This window comes from Rattus norvegicus, chromosome 17 (assembly GCF_036323735.1).
Source record: "Rattus norvegicus strain BN/NHsdMcwi chromosome 17, GRCr8, whole genome shotgun sequence".
Taxonomy (NCBI): domain Eukaryota; kingdom Metazoa; phylum Chordata; class Mammalia; order Rodentia; family Muridae; genus Rattus; species Rattus norvegicus.
The window spans coordinates 90,233,277-90,255,113 of record NC_086035.1 but is presented as its reverse complement, the minus strand read 5'-3'; the positions used below and the strand labels follow the sequence as shown (position 1 = coordinate 90,255,113).

The 21,837-nt window shown below is 39.0% G+C and overlaps 2 protein-coding genes across 20 annotated transcripts in view; both read right to left on the bottom strand.

The window, feature by feature from the left end:
* Nucleotides 1–7,312, bottom strand: part of Potec (POTE ankyrin domain family, member C) — a 108,530-nt gene extending 101,218 nt beyond the window's left edge. For 3 of the 18 annotated variants that reach the window (XR_005495417.2, XR_010059007.1, XR_010059008.1), the window contains exon 1: nt 441–7,309. Coding sequence is in view for 11 of the 18 variants with exons in the window: in XM_063276804.1 (XP_063132874.1) it covers nt 441–733 (293 nt within the window). In the remaining 7 variants the exon portion in view is untranslated. Of the gene's footprint in view, nt 1–440 lie in introns of all 18 variants that reach the window. The other 15 variants (XR_001841986.3, XR_005495418.2, XM_063276804.1 and 12 more) reach the window with 15 other exon arrangements.
* Nucleotides 7,313–19,438: 12,126 nt separating this feature from the next.
* Nucleotides 19,439–21,837, bottom strand: part of Yme1l1 (YME1-like 1 ATPase) — a 40,191-nt gene continuing 37,792 nt past the window's right edge. The window contains exon 19 of one of the 2 annotated variants that reach the window (XM_006254369.5): nt 19,439–21,785. In XM_006254369.5, coding sequence (XP_006254431.1) covers nt 21,642–21,785 — 144 coding nt within the window. In that variant the 3' untranslated portion in view covers nt 19,439–21,641. 2 annotated transcript variants of the gene reach the window in all.

Genomic DNA, 21,837 nt, shown 5'->3' with positions numbered 1-21,837 from the left:
GATATATATCATATATAGTGGACACTGGGTTTTACTTTAAGAATTTTAGGTTTGAAGGTAATAAATCCATTCCGAATCTTTTTGTTCTTCACTTTAAAAAAAAAATGTTCTTGCCCACAACACCCAGAGGTGTAAAAAAATGTACTTAACATCGTATTTCTAATGTAAGATAAAATGATGATTCGTTTTTGTTGATTAACACTTTTAAATAGTCTGTTGACTCTCTAAATGGCTCATGACGAAGGGAAAGCAATCAGACTTCTGTCCTTGTGTTGTCTGGGGCCAGAGGTTCCTTCCAGGTGTTGCTGATCAAGGCGCTAAAACAGCCTATGTGTGGTAGCAGTGATCACAGTTAGGCCCACGCCGCTCCTGTTCCTGTCCTGGGAGCTAATAAAGATGTCTCCCACACTAACCCTCCCCAGGTCTGAAAGCTCTCTTACCTATTTTCCCTGTCTCTGTGATTGACTTCGTATTTGCCCAGAGTGAAGTACAGCCGCATAAAAGGTAAATCTCCTGCACAGGCCGCCATGTGCAGATCATTGTCAGGGAAGTATGCCATGTCTAAATAAGCAGGATCCTCCCTTCCAAAGCACGAGTTGTTTCTCCGTGCCTTAATATCACAGAAACCCAAGGGTGTCTCTTCCCTACTCTTTATCTGACAGCAACACAGCGCAGAGAAGCCTGGGAAACCCAGAGGCCTCCTCTCTCCCCCGCGGCTGCACTTTCCTCCCATTTCAGGCAAAGTTATATATAGCAAGCCAGCCGTTAACTGACCCAGTATCAACGTTATTATAAGCAGGCTCTCCCCATCTCGTATCGAATTATAAGTCCACCCCTCCTGTTTTTAATATCTAAATATCAATGATGTAATAAGCCCATCCCTTCTGATCCAAATATTATCTCTTGTCATAGCCTAGCCAAATCTCTCCCAACCTCCGTCTCCCCTCAAGTCTACTCCCTGGTTTTGTGTCTATCAACTGCAGCGACAGTTGGCGAAGAGCTCTTGTCAAGCCATGCTGGTGGACGCAAGTATGCAAGGGTGCACGTGATCGTGTGCGTGCTTCTGACTTTTGACTGGCTGAAGCCAATAAAGATCGATGTGCATATATATAATCCAGCCTGTCAAATCTCTGCAGAGTCGACATGTGCTGTTTCAAATGTCAAAAGAGGCTGGAGGGATGGCTCGGTGTTTAAGAGCATGTATTGCTCTTACTGACGGACCTAGCTCCGTTTCCAGCACCCACCATAACTGACTTACAATGTCATGTAGCTCCGAGGGTTCAACGGCCTCTTTTGGATTGCAGGCACCTATATTCACACGGGCACATTCCCTCACACACATATGAACGTAATTAAAAATTACAAACATTGTAAATGTCAAAAGTCAAAGAGCGCTAGACGACCTTTGGTCATTCATTCAAGGCTGACTTGCGGCCAGGGGAAAGAGATCCTGGTTCATGTCTGTTGAAAGTGGAGGGGGACATGGACTGCCAAAGGCCTGCTTTTCAGAAAAATCTCTCCTAACAGAATGGTCTCTTAATTTCTATTGTTTATTTTCCACATCAAGTAGGGAATGAGAATTCAGCAGTGGAACTAACAGTAGTCCATTTTCACAGTTTCAGAAGTAAATTTTTGAAGAGAAACTAATGCATATTCCATGCAAAATGAACATCCACTAATATACTTCTTTGCCTCTTTTGCCCTGACTACATTTTTATGTTCTCCCTATTTTTATCTTCTCCTATAAAATCTGCAATAATTCCAAAGTGTTTTTTTAGAGAGCAAAACATTTAAATTTTTTAACTGGCAATTTTCTTTCCCCAACCCACTAGGTCACAATGATATATATATAGATAGATAGATATAGACAGATAGATAGATAGATAGATAGATATAGAGATATAGAGAGAGTACATATATATATATATATATGTGTAATATATATATATTACTCTTTCAGAGGCTTTCCCGACCCCCAAGTCCTGGCTTGAGCTCTTGCCATCGCGGTGTGCCTTCCCACATTCCACCCACCCAGCACCATAAGCCGTCCAGTAGCAATGTCAGTCTCTCCGACCACGGAACTGAATTAGAGTCCTTTAAAAAGCACATGGCTAGAGGTTGCAGGATTTGTCAGTTTTGATAGTTGTTCAGTCTTTTGACACGCTGAAAAGGTTTCAATTCAATACCCTTATTTTCAAACTCTGCAAACATGCAGCTGTACAATAAACTAGTAGGATGTCCAAACCTCAGGACTGTCTGTCCAACATTACGTCTGTTCATCTATGGAGAGCCACATAAGTCCACAGCTCTTGTACTTTACTCCCTTGGTAGAGTAGGTAATACTGCTGTTGGCAGGAATTCCCCTCAGTTCTGGGCAGTGCTGGGATTTATGTATGAAGACTGCTGAACACCGTCTTGTGGGCATCAGTGTGAGCTTTGCTACAGGTTCCCCTGCTCTGCAAAACTTAAAACTCTTGTCTGTTTTCATCTCTCAAAACCTCTATCAAATAGTTTTTCTCCAAGAAACAACATAGGAATACTTTAGCATTTTATACCATGTAATTATAAAGCAGTATGCAATCCGGGAACACATGATCTAACATACATCCCTGAACAGTTTGAAGATATTTTCAAATGAGATAAACTCAAAAATAAAACCAAGAAAATAAAACTCTTATACCAAATATTTAAATATGAAAGGATGGGTTTTATTTTAAAATGTCAATGCTCACATTTACTTGACCTTTACTATGCTAAATGGTGTGCATACTATATAAATAACAAAATAATATTCCTGACACTTCCCTTACCATAAAAAAACTAACACTCAGAAGACTTACTTCTAAGGCCAAATATACCCATGCTTAGAATTCAAATTAGTAGCACATATTATTTTTATGAAATTGACTTGATTGCAAATATTTTTGTATGTACCCATGATGCACTTAACCATATTACCCCCATTACCTTCTCCCCACTGCATCCCTAGTCCCATTCTTCTTCCCAACACTCCACCTTCAATATGCATTTCACTTCTTAATTTCTAGACTCTACTTGCAAGATAAAGAGTGTTTTTCTGAGCCTGGTTTAGTTCACCTAACATGAAGGCATACTGTTCCATCCTTTTTCCTAAAAATTGCACATGTACACAAAATCTGCATTCTTTCACACTAATGAAAACTCACACCTTTTGCACACTGGCACAACTTTAAGTACACAATCACATAGCTACACAAAATCATCCTCACACAATACATGGTTACTCACATTTTCACTCACTCATGCCTACCAGCATCCTCAGACATGTTCACACACACAAATAAACACATCCTCACACTCTGCGTTCTCACAATTCCACTCTTGCACTTTTCCACTCAACCACAACCTCCTCGTTCTACCAAGGACTGCGAGATCATCCAAAATAATGTCATGCATTTCATCTACTCTTAGCATGAATCCCCGAGAGACCCATCCAGCTCATTCATTATTATCCCTATTGAGCTACCAAGCAGCTATGATTGGTCATCACCAAGTCCTAAACACTTGGGTCCCAAATCCTTGAGGGGCAAATGATGTGGTAAAAATGCATAAATTAAATGTTATGATGTTAAGAATTGAAAGTATATAAATGGTCTTACAACTGGCTACAAGACGGGCACATAAACTAAACAAAAGTCAGGAGTTTAAAAATAAAGCACAAAAGCTGTGCTAAGAGGAAAACTCATAGCCCTGAGTGCCTGCAGAAAGAAACAGGAGAGAGCATATATATCAACAGCTTGACAGCACACCTAAAAGCTCTAGAACAAAAAGAAGCAGGAGGAGTAGAAGGCAGGAAACAATCAAACTCAGAGCTGAAATCAATCAAGTAGAAACAAAAAGGACTATACAAAGAATCCACAGAACCAAAAGCAGGTTCTTTGAGAAAATCAACAAGATAGATAAACCCTTAGCCAGACTAACGAAAGGACACAGAGAGTGTGTACAAATTAACAAAATCAGAAATGAAAAGGGAGACATAACTACAGAATCAGAGGAAATTCAAAATCTCATCAGATCCTACTACAAAAGCCTATATTCAATAAAACTTGAAAATCTCAGGAAATGGATAATTTCCTAGACAGATACCAGGTACTGAAGTTAAATCAGGAACAGATAACCATTTAAATAACCCCATAACTCCTAATGGAATGGAAGCAGTCATTAAAGGTCTCCCAACCAAAAAGAGCCCAGGTCCAGATGGGTTCAGTGCAGAATTCTATCAGACCTTCATAGAAGACCTCATACCAATACTATCCAAACTATTCCACAAAATTGAAACAGATGGAGCACTACCGAATTCCTTCTATGAAGCCACAATTACTCTTATACCTAAACCACACAAAGACCCAACAAAGAAAGAGAACTTCAGAACAATTTCCCTTATGAATATCGATGGAAAATTACTCAATAAAATTCTTGCAAACTGAATCCAAGAAAACATCAAAACAATCATCCATCATGATCAAGTAGGCTTCATCCCAGGCATGCAGGGATGGTTTAATATATGGAAAACCATCAACGTAATCCACTATATAAACAAACTGAAAGAACAAAACCACATGATCATTTCATTAGATGCTCAGAATGCAATTGACAAAATTCAACACCCCTTCATGATAAAAGTCCTGGAAAGAATAGGAATTCAAGGCCCATACCTAAACATAGTAAAAGCCATATACAGCAAACCAGTCACTAACATTAAACTAAATGGAAAGAAACTTGAAGCAATCCCACTAAAATCAGGGACTAGACAAGGCTGCCCATTCTCTCCCTACTTATTCAATATAGTTCTCGAAATCCTAGCCAGAGAAATTAGACAACAAAAAGAGATCAAAGGGATACAGATTGGAAAGGAAGAAGTCAAAATATCACTATTTGCAGATGATATGATAGTATATTTAAGTGATCCCAAAAGTTCCACCAGAGAACTACTAAACCTGATAAACAACTTCAGCAAAGTGGCTGGGTATAAAATTAACTCAAATAAATCAGTAGCCTTCCTCTACACAAAAGAGAAACAAGAGAAAGAAAGAAATTGGGGGAAGACACCCTTCATAATAGTCCCAAATAATATAAAATACCTCAGTGTGACTTTAACCAAGCAAGTAAAAGATCTGTACAATAAGAACTTCAAGACTCTGAAGAAAGAAATTGAAGAAGATCTCAGAAGATGGGAAGATCTCCCATGCTCATGGATTGGCAGGATTAATATAGTAAAAATGGCCATTTTACCAAAAAGGATCTACAGATTCAATGCAATCCCCATCAAAATTCTAATCCAATTCTTCATAGAGTTAGACAGAACAATTTGTAAATTCATCTGGAATAACAAAAAACCTAGGATAGCTAAAACTATCCTCAACAATAAAAGGACTTCTGGGGGAATCACTATCCCTGAACTCAAGCAGTATTACAGAGCAATAGTGATATAAAAAAACTGTATAGTATTGGTACAGAGAGAGGCAGATAGACCAGTGGAATAGAATTTAAGACCCAAAATTGAACCAACATACCTATGGTCACATGATTTTTGACAAAGGAGCCAAAACCATCCAATGGAAAAAAAAGATAGCATTTTCAGCAAATGGTGCTGGTTTAATTGAATGTCAGCATGTAGAAGAATGCAGATCTATCCATTCTTATCACCCTGTAGAAAGCTTAAGTCCAAGTGGATCAAGGACCTCCACATCAAACCAGATACACTCAAACTAATAGAAGAAAAATTGGGAGAGTATCTCGAACACAAGGGCACTTGAGAAAATTTCCTGAACAAAACACCAATAGCTTATGCTCCAAGATCAAGAATCGACAAATGGGATCTCATAAAACTACAAAGCTTCTGTAAGGCAAAGGACACTGTGGTTAGGACAAAACGGCAACCAACAGATTGGCAAAAGATCTTTACCAATCATACAACTGATAGAGGGCTTATATCCAAAATATACAAAGAACTCAAGAAGTTAGACTGCAGGAAGACAAATGACCCTATTAAATAAAGGAGGTTCAGAGCCAATCAAAGAATTCACAGCTGAGGAATGCTGAATGGCTGAGAAGCACCTAAAGAAATGTTCAACATCTTTAGTCATAAGGGAAATGCAAATCAAAACAACTCTGAGATTCCACCTCACACCAGTCAGAATGGCTAAGATCAAAAACTCAGGTGACAGCAGATGCTGGCAAGGATGTGGAGAAAGAGGAACACTCCTCCACTGTTGGTGGGATTACAGACTGGTACAACTATTCTGGGAATCAGTCTGGAGGTTCCTCAGAAAATTGGACATTAGGGGTTGGGGATTTAGCTCAGTGGTAGAGCACTTGCCTAGGAAGCGCAAGGCCCTGGGTTCGGTCCCCAGCTCCGAAAAAAAAAGAACCCAAAAAAAAAAAAAAAAAGAAAGAAAAGAAATTGGACATTGCACTACCTGAGGACCCAGCTATACCGCTCTTGGGCATGTATCCAAAAGATGCTCCAACATATAACAAAGACACATGTTCCACTATGTTCATAGCAGCCTTATTTATAATAGTCAGAAGCTGGAAAGAACCCAGATGCCCTTAAACAGAGGAATGGATACAGAAAATGTGGTACATCTACACAATAGAATACTACTCAGCTATCAAAAACATTGATTTTATGAAATTCATAAGCAAATGGATGGAACTGGAAAATATCCTGAGCGAAGTAACCCAATCACAGAAAAACACACATGGTATGCACTCAGTGATAAGTGGGTATTAGCCCAAATGCTTGAATTACCCTAGATGCACAGAACATATGAAATTCAAGGATGACCAAAATGTGGATGCTTCACTTCCTCTTTAAAAGAGGAATAAGAATAACCTTAGGAGGGGACAGTGAGGCAAAGTTTAGAACAGAGATTGAAGGAACACCCATTCAGAGCCTGCTCTACATGTGGCCCATACATATACAGCCACCAAACTAGATAAGATGGATGAAGCAAAGAAGTGCAGGCTGACAGGAACCAGATGTAGATCTCTCCTGAGAAACACAACCAGAATATGGCAAATACATAGGCAAATGCCAGCAGCAAACCACTGAACTGAGAAGGGGACTCCCATTGAAGGAATCAGAGAAAGGACTGAAAGAGCTTGAAGGGGCTCGAGACCCCATATGAACAACAATGCCAGCCAACCAGAGCTTCCAGGGACTAAGCCACTACCCAAAGACTATACATGGACTGACCCTGGGCTCCAACCTCATAGGTAGCAATGAATATCCTAGTAAGAGCACCAGTGGAAGGGGAAGCCCTGGGTCCTGCCAAGACTGAACCCCCAGTGAATGGGATTCTTGGGAGGAGGGCGGTAATGGGGGGAGGATGGGGAGGGCAACACCCATATAGAAGGGGAGGGGGAGGGTTTAGGGGAATGTTGGCCTGGAAACAGGGAAAGGGAATAACATTTGAAATGTAAGTAAGAAATACTCAATTTAATAAAGATGGGGGAAAAAGAAAAGAAAAGCAGTGAGGATGAGATAATATAGCATTAAGGTGACGGTGTGAAGAATGCCTTCTGGCCTGGATGACAGACATGAATGATGATGTCATGAAGCAACGCTATACAACAGACATTAAACAGAAAAACAGCTACTCAGATCTCCCCCAGCTCGGTGCAATGTGATGCAGGGATGGCACTGAGACCAGGGCAGAAGAGATCCATGCTGATGTGGAGCAGCATCTAAGGGATGAAAATGCTCCTAACAAACAGGACACATGGTTGGCCATGGAAAACTTAAGAAACATCTCAGGAAAAGCAGACCTTCAGCATTGGGCTGCAACAGAGATTTTGGCACTCTCTAAAAGTACATCTTCTAAAAGGGTGAAACAGGGGCATAGCCTGCGAAGATTTTCTCCATTCTATAATCTTCCTTTTACTTTATTTTGTGTGTGTGTGTGTGTGTGTGTGTGTGTGTGTGTGTGTTACTAGAGGTTTTTAACTTCCTGAAATCCCATTTGTCTTGCTTCCTGAGCAACTAAGTAGTCCTATTGAGAACAGGTTTGCCTATGTTTATATCTTAAAGGTCTTTTCCCTCCATTTCCTCCAACAGTTTGTAGTTCTTTGTCTCACATTAAGGTCTTTGTTCTACTGAGAGTCAAATTTGTGAAGAGCAGGGCACACAGACCTAGCTTGGTTCTTCTCCATGTGGATGTCCAGTTCCTGCAATCCCATTTGTTCTCATCTGCAGACCAAGCATGCTAGACTAGCAACCTGACACACACGACATGCCCACAGGTGCAATAAAGGTGTGACTGATATGGAGGCAACCAGATGCTTTCTGGTTGGATTTGAAACCCAATACACAGTCAGGAGTTCACACCTGATCTCATAAACCTGGTCAGAAGCCTGGTTCTAAGATGGGACATTCATATCCTGTGTGAGGAGGCCATAGCTTTCTTTTGCTAAATGAACGTGATGTGCATATCAAATTGCAAAATAAGTTCTAAAAACATATTTATGCCCATATATTAGTATTGGTATATGTTATGTTTTCTTCACAGAATATTCTCTTTGCAGTGAGCAGTGGTTGCCGCAAAACTTTATAACTAGACAAATTGGAGATAGACAGTTATACAATTATCATCATTGGTTAATAATATTTCCTCTATCTTCCTGTGAAGTTGACTATGATGTAATTGGAATAATTTAAAACAAAATCCATTTCACTTTAAAAAAAAGTAAAGCAGATTTTATAGTCATGAAAATTTTGTTACATTTGGCCTGAAACACATAAAATCAATAACCTATGTGCTATGAAATATCTTGAGTTATTAATTTAATCATAACTTAATCATAAGCAATTTAAGAACCAAATGTACATTATATTTGATAAGCTGTGTGCTGTCAGAATTCACTGACCTGACTCTAGAAGTGAGGCTATCTCCCACTGCAATTTCAGTCCCAAATGTCTCAGTGTTTCCAAGGCTCCTTTTGGTAGATGGAGGTAGTTCCCCACCATTGTGACAGGGAGGGTAAACCAACCAAAGAGGAGAAATAGTGCCCCTGAAATCAGCTTGAAGGCAAACAATTCCAAACCATCATTACTATTGTTAATTCTATAATATCAAAGTGCATACAGTGAGAATTCAGAAGTTCATTCATGGAAAGTTCACCCACAGGAAGTTGATCCAACGTGGAGGGGACATTCTCAATCCAAAATTCCAGCAACTGCTCCAACTTTCCCAGTACACTTCTGCAGGATATTCTTAGATCTGGTTTGGTATCTCTCTGCTATTTGTTCTCTTACTTGGTAGCCTGAGAAAATGCTCTGCTCTGTTCTTCCCAGAGACCCCACTAGGAACTCCACTTTGCTGCCTTAAAGAGCATTCCAGTTTCTGTTGGATGTTTTGTGCACCTGGAGGATATTTTGCTTTCTATCATCTGCCATTTGCTTTTTAATCTTTTAATCTGGTTTGATGTATACTTAGCAGTTTGCTTTCTTGCTGTAATAAAAATCATGAAAAATAGCAACTTGGAAAGGAAACGGTTACAACCCGTTGCTAAGGAAAGCCAAGACAGGAACTAAGAAGACAACTTTGATAGGGAAAAATCATTCTCTATTTCTTACCCCAATCTAGTTTGTTGTCACAAAACCCTGAGGATTATTGAACTTATTTTCCTACTAACATCTACACTAGCATAGCTCAACCTGTGAGTCACAATACCTTTAGGGATCTATGACCCTTTCACAGGGCCATCTAAGACCATCAGAAAACAGATATTTACAATCCATAACAGTAGCAAAATTAGCTATGAAGTAGCAACAAAAATAACTTTTTCATTGGGGTCATGAGGGTCACAGGATTACAAGGGTTGAGACCCATGACTCTATCCTAAAAGTATAGATTTAAATACAACCATCTGAGTGCTCTAAACTTAAGTATGCTTACTTTTATCAGATCTTCAAGTATATTCTTAGCATGTTCCTATTTATTCGAACAACTCCTTTTTGCATTTTTTCAACAAGTGAAGGTGATGCCTGGTGATGTGTTCTCATGGCTTTTGAATGAGACTGCTTTATTTCTGAAGGTCAGCTTTGTTGAGTGCAATATTCTTGACAGGCAGGGTGATATTTTCCAGTTCCATCCATTTGCCTATGAATTTCATAAAGTCATTGTTTTGGATAGCTGAGCAATATTCCATTGGTTGTGTAGATGTACCACATTTTCTGTATCCATTCCTCTGTTGAAGGGCATCTGGGTTCTTTCCAGCTTCTGGCTATTTTTTCACAATCTTGTTGCTGCTCTCTATTACCATTTTACCTTTCACTCACAGTATTTATAAACTTCTAAGATTTAAAAAATTACTTCAACCTATTAAATTGCTCTAGTTTCAAAATTACTTCCTTGACATTTAGTTTCTCAAAACAGGTGCTCTGAATTCTTTGCCACTGACAGTTAAAATTTCTCCTTTCTTCAGGATTATCTAGCAGTACCTTGATTTGTATCTGGTGCTAGTTTTTGCCTGCTCATTGAAGTTGTGCTGACTCCAACCTCTGTAGCCTGACTATAAAAAATGGCATTCAATAGTAAGTCTCCCCGGGTCTTCTGTTAAGGTCCTTAAGCCCACAATCACTGGAGCTGCAGAAGTGCTCTGAACCCAGAACTACCACAGATGGATGTGGCATTCAGAGGGAATGGAAGCACAACTGCTGAAGACTGAGGCATACCTGCTGCTATAGGTTACTCTGAGCCAATGGCCATTACAGTCCACCACCATCTCACTGTCAACACAGGAGAGTAGATGTAAGGATCTGTACAGACCAGTACTGGGTTCAGAAACCATATTCTGTACTTGCTTCCCTTTTTCTCACAGAGAGACTATATCTTCATGCTCTAGTGGTTGAGATATGGACAAGTATAACCTAAGTAATGTACAACTGCCTTTTCTATCCTACCCAACCAGGTCTGTTTGCTAAAAGTCAAGGTATTTTTACATATAATGGATTATTTAAGTGGGTGTTCATCCTGATGGAACTGGAAAACCCAATTCCCATAATTCAAATTAGGCATTTGGATGGCTCAGAAAAGCTTAAAACTTTTAAAAATTTATTCTGCTTAAAATGCTTCAGTTGGAATGTGATTTTGAAATATATCAGAATAAGTTCTTTTTTAAGAATTTATTTTTGGGGGGCTGGAGAGATGGCTCAGAGATTAAGAGCACTGTCTGCTCTTCCAGAGGTCCTGAGTTCAATTCCCAGCAACCACATGGTGGGTCACAACCATCTATAATCAGGTCTGGTGCCCTCTTCTGGCCTGCATGTGCATACATGCAAGCAGAAAGCTGTATGATGTATACATAATAAATAAATAAATAAATAAATAAATAAATAAATAAATAATAAATGTTAAAAAATAATTTATTTTTTAAATTGGATATTCTTCATTTACATTTCAAATGTTATTCCGTTTCCCAGTTTCCAGTCCATAAGCCGTTTTCCCATCCCCCTCTTCTATAAGGGTTTTCCCCCTCCACAACCACCTCCTTTCTGCCTCCCACCACTGACATTCCCCTACAATGGGGGGTCCAGCCTTGGCAGGACCAAAGGCTTCTCCCATTGCTGCCCAACAAGGCCATCCTCTGCTACCTATGCAGCTGGAATCATGGGTCTATCGTCTTTGGGTAGTGGTTTAGTCCCTGGGAGCTCTGATTGTTTGGCATTGTTGTTCTTAAGGGGTTGCAAACCCATTCAACTCCTTCAATCCTTTCTCTAACTCTTCCAATGGGGACACCATTTTCAGTTCAATAGTTTGGTGCTATCATTCACCTATTTGTCACGCTCTGTTGAACCTATCAGGAGACAGCTATAGCAGGCTTCTGTCAGGATGCATTTCTTGGCTTGATCAATATCTAAATTTGGTGGCTGTATATATATGGGTTGAATCAAACAGGTGGGGCAGGCCCTGAATGGTCATTCCTTCAGTCTCTGCCCCAAACTTTGTCTCCATATATCTTCCTATGAATATTTTTGTTTTCTTTTTAAGGACTGAAGCATCCACACTTCAGTCCTTTTTCTTGAGCTTCATGTGGTCTGTGGATTGTATCTTGGGTAATTCAAGCTTTGGGGTTAATATCCACTTAATCAGTGAGCACATACCATGTGTGTTTTTTTGTGATTGGGTTACCTCACTCAGGATCATATTTTCCAGTTCCATCCATTTGCCTATGGATTTCATGAAGTCATTGTTTTGGATAACTGAGTAGTAGACCATTGTGTAGATGTACCACATTTCCTGTATCCATTCCTCTGTTGAAGGGCATCTGGGTTCTTTCCAGCTTCTGGCTATTATAAATAAGGCTGCTATGAACATAGTGTAGCATGTGTCCTTCTATGTTGGAGCATCACTTGGGCATATACCCAGGAGGGGTATAGCTGGGTCTCGGGTAGTACAATGTCCAACTTTCTGAAGAACCTACAGACTAATATCCAGAGTAGTTGTACCAGGTTACAATTCCACCAACAATGGAGGAGTGTTCTCTTCCTCCACATCCTTGCCAGCATCTGTTGTCACCTGAGTGACATTTTAACTTAGCCATTCTGATTGGTGTGAGGTGGAATCTCAGGGTTGTTTTGATTCGCATCTCCCTGATGATTAAGGATGTTGAACATTTATTTACTGCCTCTCAGCCACTTGATGTTCCTCAGCTGAGAATTCTTTGTTTAGCTTGGTATTCCATTTTTTTAATAGGGTTATTTGGTTGTCTGGAGTCTAACTTCTTGAGTTCTTTGTATATTTTGGATATTAGCCCTCTATTGGATGTAGTACTGGTAAAGATCTTTTCCCAATCTGTTGGTTGTCGTTTTGTCCTAATGACAGTATCCTTTGCCTTACAGAAGCTTTGCAGTTTTATGAGGTACTATTTGTCGACTCTGGATCTTAAAGCAGAAACCATTGGTGTTCTGTTCAGGAAATTTTCCCCCGAGCCAACGTGTTCCAGGCTCTTCCCCACTTTTTCTTCTATTAGTTTGAGTGTACCTGGTTTGATGTGGGGGTCCTTGATCCACTTGGACTTAAGCTTTGTACAGGGTGATAAGAATGGATCGATTTGCATTCTTCTACATTTGCTGAAGTTATTTATCTCTGGTGGAACTTTTGGCATCACTTAAGTATACTATCATATCATCTGCAAATAGTGATATTTTGACTTCTTCCTTTCCAATTTGTACCCTTTGACCTACTTTTGTTGTCTGATTGCTCTGGCTAGGACATCGAGAACTATATTGAATAGGTAGGGAGAGTGGGCAGCCTCTCTAGTCCCTGATTTTAGTGAAACTTCTTCAAATTTCTCTCCATTTAGTTCGATGTTGACTACTGGTTTGCTGTATATTGCTTTTACTATGTTTAGGTATGGGCCTTGAATTCCTGCGCTTTCCAAGACTTTTAACATGAAGAGGTTTTGAATTTTGTCAAATGTTTCCCAGCATCTAATGAAATGATCATGTGTTCCCCTCCCCGCTTTGAGTTTGTTTACATAATGGATTGCGTTGATGGATATCTGTATATTAAACTATCCCTACATCCCTGGGATGAAGCCTACTTGATCATGATGGATGATCGTTTTGATATGTTCTTGGATTTGATTTGCCAGAATTTTATTATTTTTGCATTGATCTTTATAAGCAAATTTTTTCTTAAGTTCTTTCTTTGTTGGGTCTTTTGAGTAGATACTAGATACGAGTAATTGTGGCTTCACAGAAGGAATTGAGTAGGGTTCTTTCCGTTTTTATTTTGTGGAATAGTTTGAATAGTATGACATTGTATTGATATTGGGTCTTCTATGAAAGTCTGATAGAATTCTGCCTTAAACCCATCTGGTCCTAGGCTTTTTTGTTGTTGTTCTTGTTGTTGTTGTGGTGGTGGTGGTGAGACTTTTAATAACTGCTTCTATTTCCTTAGGAGTTTTGGAAGTGTTTAGTTTATCTCCTAAGATTTAAATTTTGTACCTGGCATGTGTCTAGAAAATTGTCCATTTCATACAGATTTTCTAGTTTTGTGAATATAGGCTTTTGTAGTAGGAGCTGATGAATTTTTGAATTTCCTCAGATTCTGTTATGTCTCCCTTTTCATTTCTGATTTTGTTAATCTGGATATACTGTCTATGCCCTTTCGTTAGTTTGGCTAAGGGTTTAATCTATCTTTTTGATTTTCTCAAACCAGCTCCTAGTTTTGTTGATTCTTTGTATAGTTCTTTTAGTTTCTACTTGGTTGATTTCAGCCCTGAATTTAATTATTTCCTGCTTTCTACTCCTCTTGGTTATATTTGCTTTTGTTCTAGAGCTTTGAGGTGTGCTGTCAAGCTGCTAATGTATGCTCTCTCCAGTTTCTCTTTGGAGGTACTCATAGCGATGAGCTTGCCTCTTAGCACTGCTTTCATTGTGTACTATAAATTTGGTTATGTTGTGCCTTGTCATTAAATTCTAAAAAGTCTTCAATTTCATTTCTTCCTTGACCAAATTATCAGAGTAGAGTGTTGTTCAGCTTCCATGTGTATGTGGGCTTCCTGTCGTTATTGAAGACCAGATTTAGTCTGTGGGGATCTCATAGGATGCATGGGATTATTTCAATCTTTTTATATCTATTGAGTTCTGCTTTGTGACTGATTATATGGTCAATTTTGAAGAAGGTTAACGTGAGATACTGAGAAGGTATATTATTCTGTTTTAGGCTAAAATGCAAAGTATTAAATTCATTTGGTTCATAACTTGTTTCTCTGCTGTTTAGTTTCTGTTTCCGTTATCTGTCCACTCATCAGACAGGGGTGTTAAAATCTCCTACTATTATTGTGTGAGGTGCAACGTGTGCTTTGAGCTTTACTCAGATTTTTTTTTTTTTTGGTTCTTTTTTTTTCGGAGCTGGGGACCGAACCCAGGGCCTTGCACTTCCTAGGCAAGCGCTCTACCACTGAGCTAAATCCCCAACCCCCAGATTTCTTTTATGAATGTAGGTGTCCTTGCATTTGGAGCATATTCAGTTTGAGAGTTCATTTTGGTGGATTGTTCCTTTGATGCATATGAAGTGTCCTTATCTTTTTTTTAATAACTTTTAGTGAAAAGTGGATTTTATTCAATAGAATGGTTACTCCAGCTTGTTTCTTCACACCATTTGCTTGGAAAATTGTTTTCCATCCTTTTACTGTGAGGAAGTATCTGTCTTTGTCATTGAGGTGTGCTTCCTGTATGCTAGATCCTGTTTACTTATCCGGTCTGTTAGTCTATGTCTTTTTATTGGGTAACTGAGTCTATTGCTGTTGAGATATTAGGAACCAGTGACTGTTTCCTATTTGTGTTGCTGTTGTTGTTAGAAGTGAAATTATGTTTGTGTGGTTACCTTCTTTTGGGTTAATTAAAATAAGAGTATTGTCTTGCCTTTTCTACGGTGTAGTTTCCTTCCTTGTGTTGGCGTTTTCCATCTATAATCCTTTGTAGGGCTGGATTTGTGGAAAGACATTATGTAAATTTGGTTTTGTCTCAAAATATCTTGGTTTCTCTATCTATGGTAATTGAAAATTTTGCTAGAAGTAGTACCCTGGGGTGGCCTTTTTGTTCTCTTAGGTTCCATATGTCATCTGCCCAGGACCTTCTGGCTTTCATAGTCTCTGGTTTAAGTCTAGTGTAATTCTCATAGGTCTGCCTGTTACTTGACCTTTTTTCCTTACTGGTTTTTAATATTTTTTTTTTTTTTTTGCTATGTGCATCTGACATTTTGACTTTTATGTGACGGGAGAAAGTTCTTTTCTGGTCCAATCTATTTGGAGTTCTGTAGGCTTCTTGTGTGTTAATATGGGCATCTCTTTCTTTAGGTTAGGAAAGTTTTCTTCTATAATTTTGTTGAAGATATTTACTGGCTTTTTTTTTTATTAACTTGAGTATTTCTTATATACATTTCGAGTGTTATTCCCTTTCCCGGTTTCCGGGCAAACATCCCCCTCCACCCTCCCCTCCCTTACGGGTGTTCCCCTCCCCATCCTCCCCCCAACAATCTAGTTCACTGGGGGTTCAGTCTTAGCAGGACCCAGGGCTTCCCCTTCCACTGGTGCTCTTACTAGGATATTCATTGCTACCTATGAGGTCAGAGTCCAGGGTCAGTTCATGTATAGTCTTTAGGTAGTGGCTTAGTCCCTGAAAGCTCTGGTTGCTTGGCATTGTTGTACATATGGGGTCACGAGCCCCTTCAAGCTCTTCCAGTTCTTTCTCTGATTCCTTCAACAGGGGTCCTATTCTCAGTTCAGTGGTTTGCTGCTGGCATTCGCCTCTGTATTTGCTGTATTCTGGCTGTGTCTCTCAGGAGCGATCTACATCCGGCTCCTGTCGGCCTGCACTTCCTTGCTTCATCCATCTTGTCTAATTGGATGGCTGTATATGTATGGGCCACATGTGGGGCAGGCTCTGAATGGGTGTTCCTTCTGTGTCTGTTTTAATCTTTGCCTCTCTATTCCCTGCCAAGGATATTCTTGTTCCCCTTTTAAAGAAGGAGTGAAGCATTCACATTCTGATCATGCGCCTTGAGTTTCATGTGTTCTATGCATCTAGGGTAATTCAAGCATTTGGGCTAATAGCCACTTATCAATGAGTGCATACCATATGTGTTTTTCTGTGATTGGGTTACCTCACTCAGGATCATATTTTCCAGTTCCAACCATTTGCCTACGAATTTCATAAAGTCATTGTTTTTGATAGCTGAGTAATATTCCATTGTGTAGATGTACCACATTTTCTGTATCCATTCCTCTGTTGAAGGGCATCTGGGTTCTTTCCAGCTTCTGGCTATTATAAATAAGGCTGCTATGAACATAGTGGAGCATGTGTCTTTTTTATATGTTAGGGCATCTTTTGGGTATATGCCCAAGAGAGGTATAGCTGGATCCTCAGGCAGTTCAATGTCCAATTTTCTGAGGAACCTCCAGACTGATTTCCAGAATGGTTTTACCAGTCTGCAATCCCACCAACAATGGAGGACTGTTCCTCTTTCTCCGCATCCTCGCCAGCATCTGCTGTCACCTGAGTTTTTTATCTTAGCCATTCTCACTGGTGTGAGGTGAAATCTCAGGGTTGTTTTGATTTGCATTTCCCTTATGACTAAAGATGTTGAACATTTCTTTAGGTGTTTCTCAGCCATTCAGCATTCCTCAGCTGTGAATTCTTTGATTGGCTCTGAACCCCATTTTTTAATAGGGTTATTTGTCTCCCTGCGGTCTAATTTCTTGAGTTCTTTGTATATTTTGGATATAAGGCCTCTATCTGTTGTAGGATTGGTAAAGATCTTTTCCCAATCTGTTGGTTGCCGTTTTGTCCTAACCACAGTGTTCTTTGCCTTACAGAAGCTTTGCAGTTTTATGAGATCCCATTTGTCGATTCTTGATCTTAGAGCATAAGCCATTGGTGTTTTGTTCAGGAAATTTTTTCCAGTGCCCATGTGTTCCAGATGCTTCCCTAGTTTTTCTTCTATTAGTTTGAGTGTGTCTGGTTTGATGTGAAGGTCCTTGATCCACTTGGACTTAAGCTTTCTACAGGGTGATAAGAATGGATAGATCTGCATTCTTCTACATGTTGACCTCCAGTTGAACCAGCACCATTTGCTGAAAATGCTATCTTTTTTCCATTGGATGGTTTTGGCTCCTTTGTCAAAAATCAAGTGACCATAGGTGTGTGGGTTCATTTCTGGGTCTTCAATACTGTTCCATTGGTCTACCTGTCTGTCTCTGTACCAATACCATGCAGTTTTTATCACCATTGCTCTGTAATACTGCTTGAGTTCAGGGATAGTGATTCCCTCTGAAGTCCTTTTATTGTTGAGGATAGTTTTAGCTATCCTGGGTTTTTTGTTATTCCAGATGAATTTGCAAATTGTTCTAACTCTTTGAAGAATTGGATTGGTATTTTGATGGGGATTGCATTGAATCTGTAGATCACTTTTGGTAGAATGGCCATTTTTACTATATTAATCCTGCCAATCCATGAGCATGGGAGATCTTTCCATCTTCTGAGGTCTTCTTCAATTTCTTTCTTCAGTGTATTGAAGTTCTTATTGTACAAATCTTTTACTTGCTTGGTTAAAGTCACACCGGGGTACTTTATATTATTTGGGACTATTATGAAGGGTCTCGTTTCCCTAATTTCTTTCTCGGCTTGTTTCTCTTTTGTGTAGAGGAAGGCTACTGATTTATTTGAGTTAATTTTATACCCATCCACTTTGCTGAAGTTGTTTATCAGCTTTAGTAGTTCTCTGGTGGAACTTTTGGGATCACTTAAATATACTATCATATCATCTGCAAATAATTTACTGGCATTTTAAGTTTGGAGTCTCCACTCTCTTCTATGCCTATTATCCTTAGGTTTGATCTTCTCACTGTGTCCTAGATTTCCTGGATGCTTTGGGTTAGGAGCTTTCTGTTTTACATTATCTGTGACTCTTGTGTCAATATTTTCTTAGTATCTTCGGCCTGAGAGTCTATCTCTTGTATTCTCTTGGTGATGCTTCCAGCTATGACTCCTAATCTCTTTCCTAGGTTTTCAATCTCCAGACTTGTCTCCATTTGTGCTTTCTTATTGTTTCTATTTCCATTTTTAAATCCTGGATGGTTTTGTTCAATTTCTTCACCTGTTTGCTTGTGTTTCCCTATAATTCTTTAACAGATTTTTGTTTCCTCTTTAAGGGCTTCTATTTATTTACTTGTGTTGTCCTGTAATTCTTTAAGGGAGTTATTTATGTCCTTCTAAAAGTCCTCTATCATCATGACATGTGAGTTTAAATCCCAAAATTGCTTTTCCGGTGTATTTGGATATCCAGCATTGCTTTGGTGGGAGAATGGGCTCTGATGATGCCAAGTAGTCTTGGTTTCTGCTGCTTAGGTTTCTACGCTTTCCTCTCACCATCAGATTGTCTCTTATAGTCTTGCTGTTTCTGAGAGTGGCTTGACCTTCCTATAAGCCTATGTGTCAGCACTCCTGTAGACCTGTTTCCTTTCATACAGAGAGCTGTGAGACTGGTTCAGCTCTGGGCACATGCAGAAAATGGAAGTGTCCTGTCCCAGACTGCTCCTGCATTTGTGTCCTAATGCCACTAGGTAGACTGCTCAGAGCAGAAGGGTTGGTTGTACCTCTGCTCTCAGGTGTGGCGGTGTTCCTGGCAACTTGCTTTCAGCTCTGAGTTCAGGCAGAAATTGCAAAGGTCCTGCCCCCGTCTGCTCCTAGCTTCTTGTGCCCACAAGGCATAGAGGGCACAAGGCAGGTTCCTCTTGGCCCAGGTATGTGAGCAGAAGTAGTTGTTTCCTTTGAGCTATCACGATTGTCCATATGTTTGAGAGTCCAGCTTTCTCCCCCATGAGATTTGGGTACAGAGAACTGTGGGACCCGTTCAGCTCTGGGCGCAGGCAGAAAACCCACAAGAACGATAAATTTATTTTTATTTTAAAGAGAGTCTACTACAAACCTCAACAAAACCAACACAACCAACCATTCTATGACTCCAGGAATTAGCAAAAGAGCTACAACAAAGTCTGACTTGTTTCTAAATTTAACCAAGACCATTATTCTTTGGTGAGCCTTCAAACTCAAAGCAGTTCATAGCACTCATGTTCAAACCAGGATGAAGGAAGACCATGTAAATAAGATGCCAAGAATGATGGAGCATACCTACATTCCCAGCACCCAGGAGGCTCAGGTGGAAGGATGTCAGTTGGAGGCTAGCCTAGGCTACATAGAGAACTTTCTGGAAAAGACCCTTAACCAAACAAAACAAACAACCAAACACAAAAACCCATCCTAAAAAAAATATAAAAAGGTTTATTCTCATTTTCATAAAAGAACTTAGCTGATTTGGTATACTATTGACTAAATCTATGAGCTCAGCAATAAGCAGCTTACTAGCCTGAAGTGGCTGGCTGCTCTGCAAGATACAAATAAGTGTGATATTTCTGTGATATGAAAAACCCAGAGGAAGTTGATAATTAGCTCATGAAACATCCTTGGTTTACCAGACATACCGAGCAGAAAATTCTCCACCTAATTATATCCAGACTTGGCTGTCAAAGTCTTTTCATACACACAAAGTAGAAGCAATAAAACCAACTAAAACTCTAAAGCCATAGTGAACTCGCTATATAATTCACTGAGACTGGAATTTTACGAATTCAATTTGGATGTCCACGGTGAAACACCACTTTATGTTGACTAATGATGAAACTGAAACCTCACATAATATAAGCTACAAAGGAAAACTGTGTAGTAACTTTGAATTTTGAATTTGAAAAAAAAATTGTCCTAAAATCTAATTGTGGTAACTATTACACAGGGAAAAAAAAAAAGTCTTTGGTATATATATTTACAGTGGATAAGTTTTATAACATGAAAATTACAACTCAGTATGACTGTAAAAATGTCTGAAGTCAGGTCAGATAAAACACCGATGTTTTCCATATGTGTGTGCATGAGTATATAGAGAATGAGAGGACAAGGGTGAGAGAACACATGAACATGAATGACAATTGAGACAGCAAAAAGCAGTGAAAATTAAAACCTGTCAGTCTAGATCAATATAAAGGAACTCTATCAACATTTTCACTTTGAAATTGTATCAAAAATTTAACATTATTTAAAAAGGTCAAAAGTATCATGTAACAAGGTCCTTTTAATTATACCTATATTCTTGAATAAAGACCATATACATCCTCAATAAGAAAACTGAATGTAATTTTAATAGGTCCTTCAAGAATGTAGCTTGGTTTTTAACACCAATGCATTCATTCGCTTACACTATGGTCTACTGATTTGAATATGAAATCCCCTATTAAAGCCTTTAATGTGCAGATGGCACAAGCCTTCCAAATTCTGACAAGGTGACAGTGAGAGATCATTTCTGAAAGGAATTGAGTTTTTGTTTTCATTTTGATTTTGAGATTAATGTAATTATACAGATATTCAGAATATAATTTACTTGTTTACTTCATAAAATACTGTTGTTCTGAAACAAATTTTGTCAGTGAGATAGTAATATCTGAAAGAAAATGGGCATACATGTGCATTTTTAAACCATTACAATCATTTAAATTCTGAGTATATATTTATATTTACAATTCAAATAGCTTCTTTTAAAGGCCATTTTACATGGTCAATCAAGAACAAAATTAAGTACATCTTAATGGCATTTCTACTGATATAAGTAGAAATGGTTTATCCATGGCATTTGTTTCCCCAAAGAGAAATGTTACCATCAGGAGATGATAGATTTTCAAATTTAGCTTGCAAAGAAAAAAAAAACCATACTTACCAGTACATAAAGGCACAATTTTTACTCACTTGGAGTAATCAACCACAAAATGATTGCTTACTTTCACCATGATTGACATTTTTCAATTGACTTTAATCCTGACAGCTCTTTATTTATCTTTTCGTGTACTTGTTATAGGTTACTAATCTCCAATGAGTATCACCACAGGAATAACCAAAATCAAATAATGGAACAGAAGACTGACAAAGTGTTTCACATCCTGGAATTAGATACCAAGTCAGAAGTGGGGGTTGGAAGTGTTGCAAAGGAGACTGTAGGACTAAGTATATTCTTGTAATAAAACCAGCAATATCAACAGAGTTATCATCTCACTTCTAATTTCTTCCCCTCAAGAACAATTTGAATCTCTTTGGCATCCAAAGTCTCATAGGTCAGCAACGCCTCGGCCAGGTTCTTATGTTCTTTCGCATGTGTTTTCAGGATATGTTTTGCTCGTTCATATGATTCCTGAAAGAGAAAAGCAAGTCATACAAGAAAGTATATAGATGCAAAAATCATA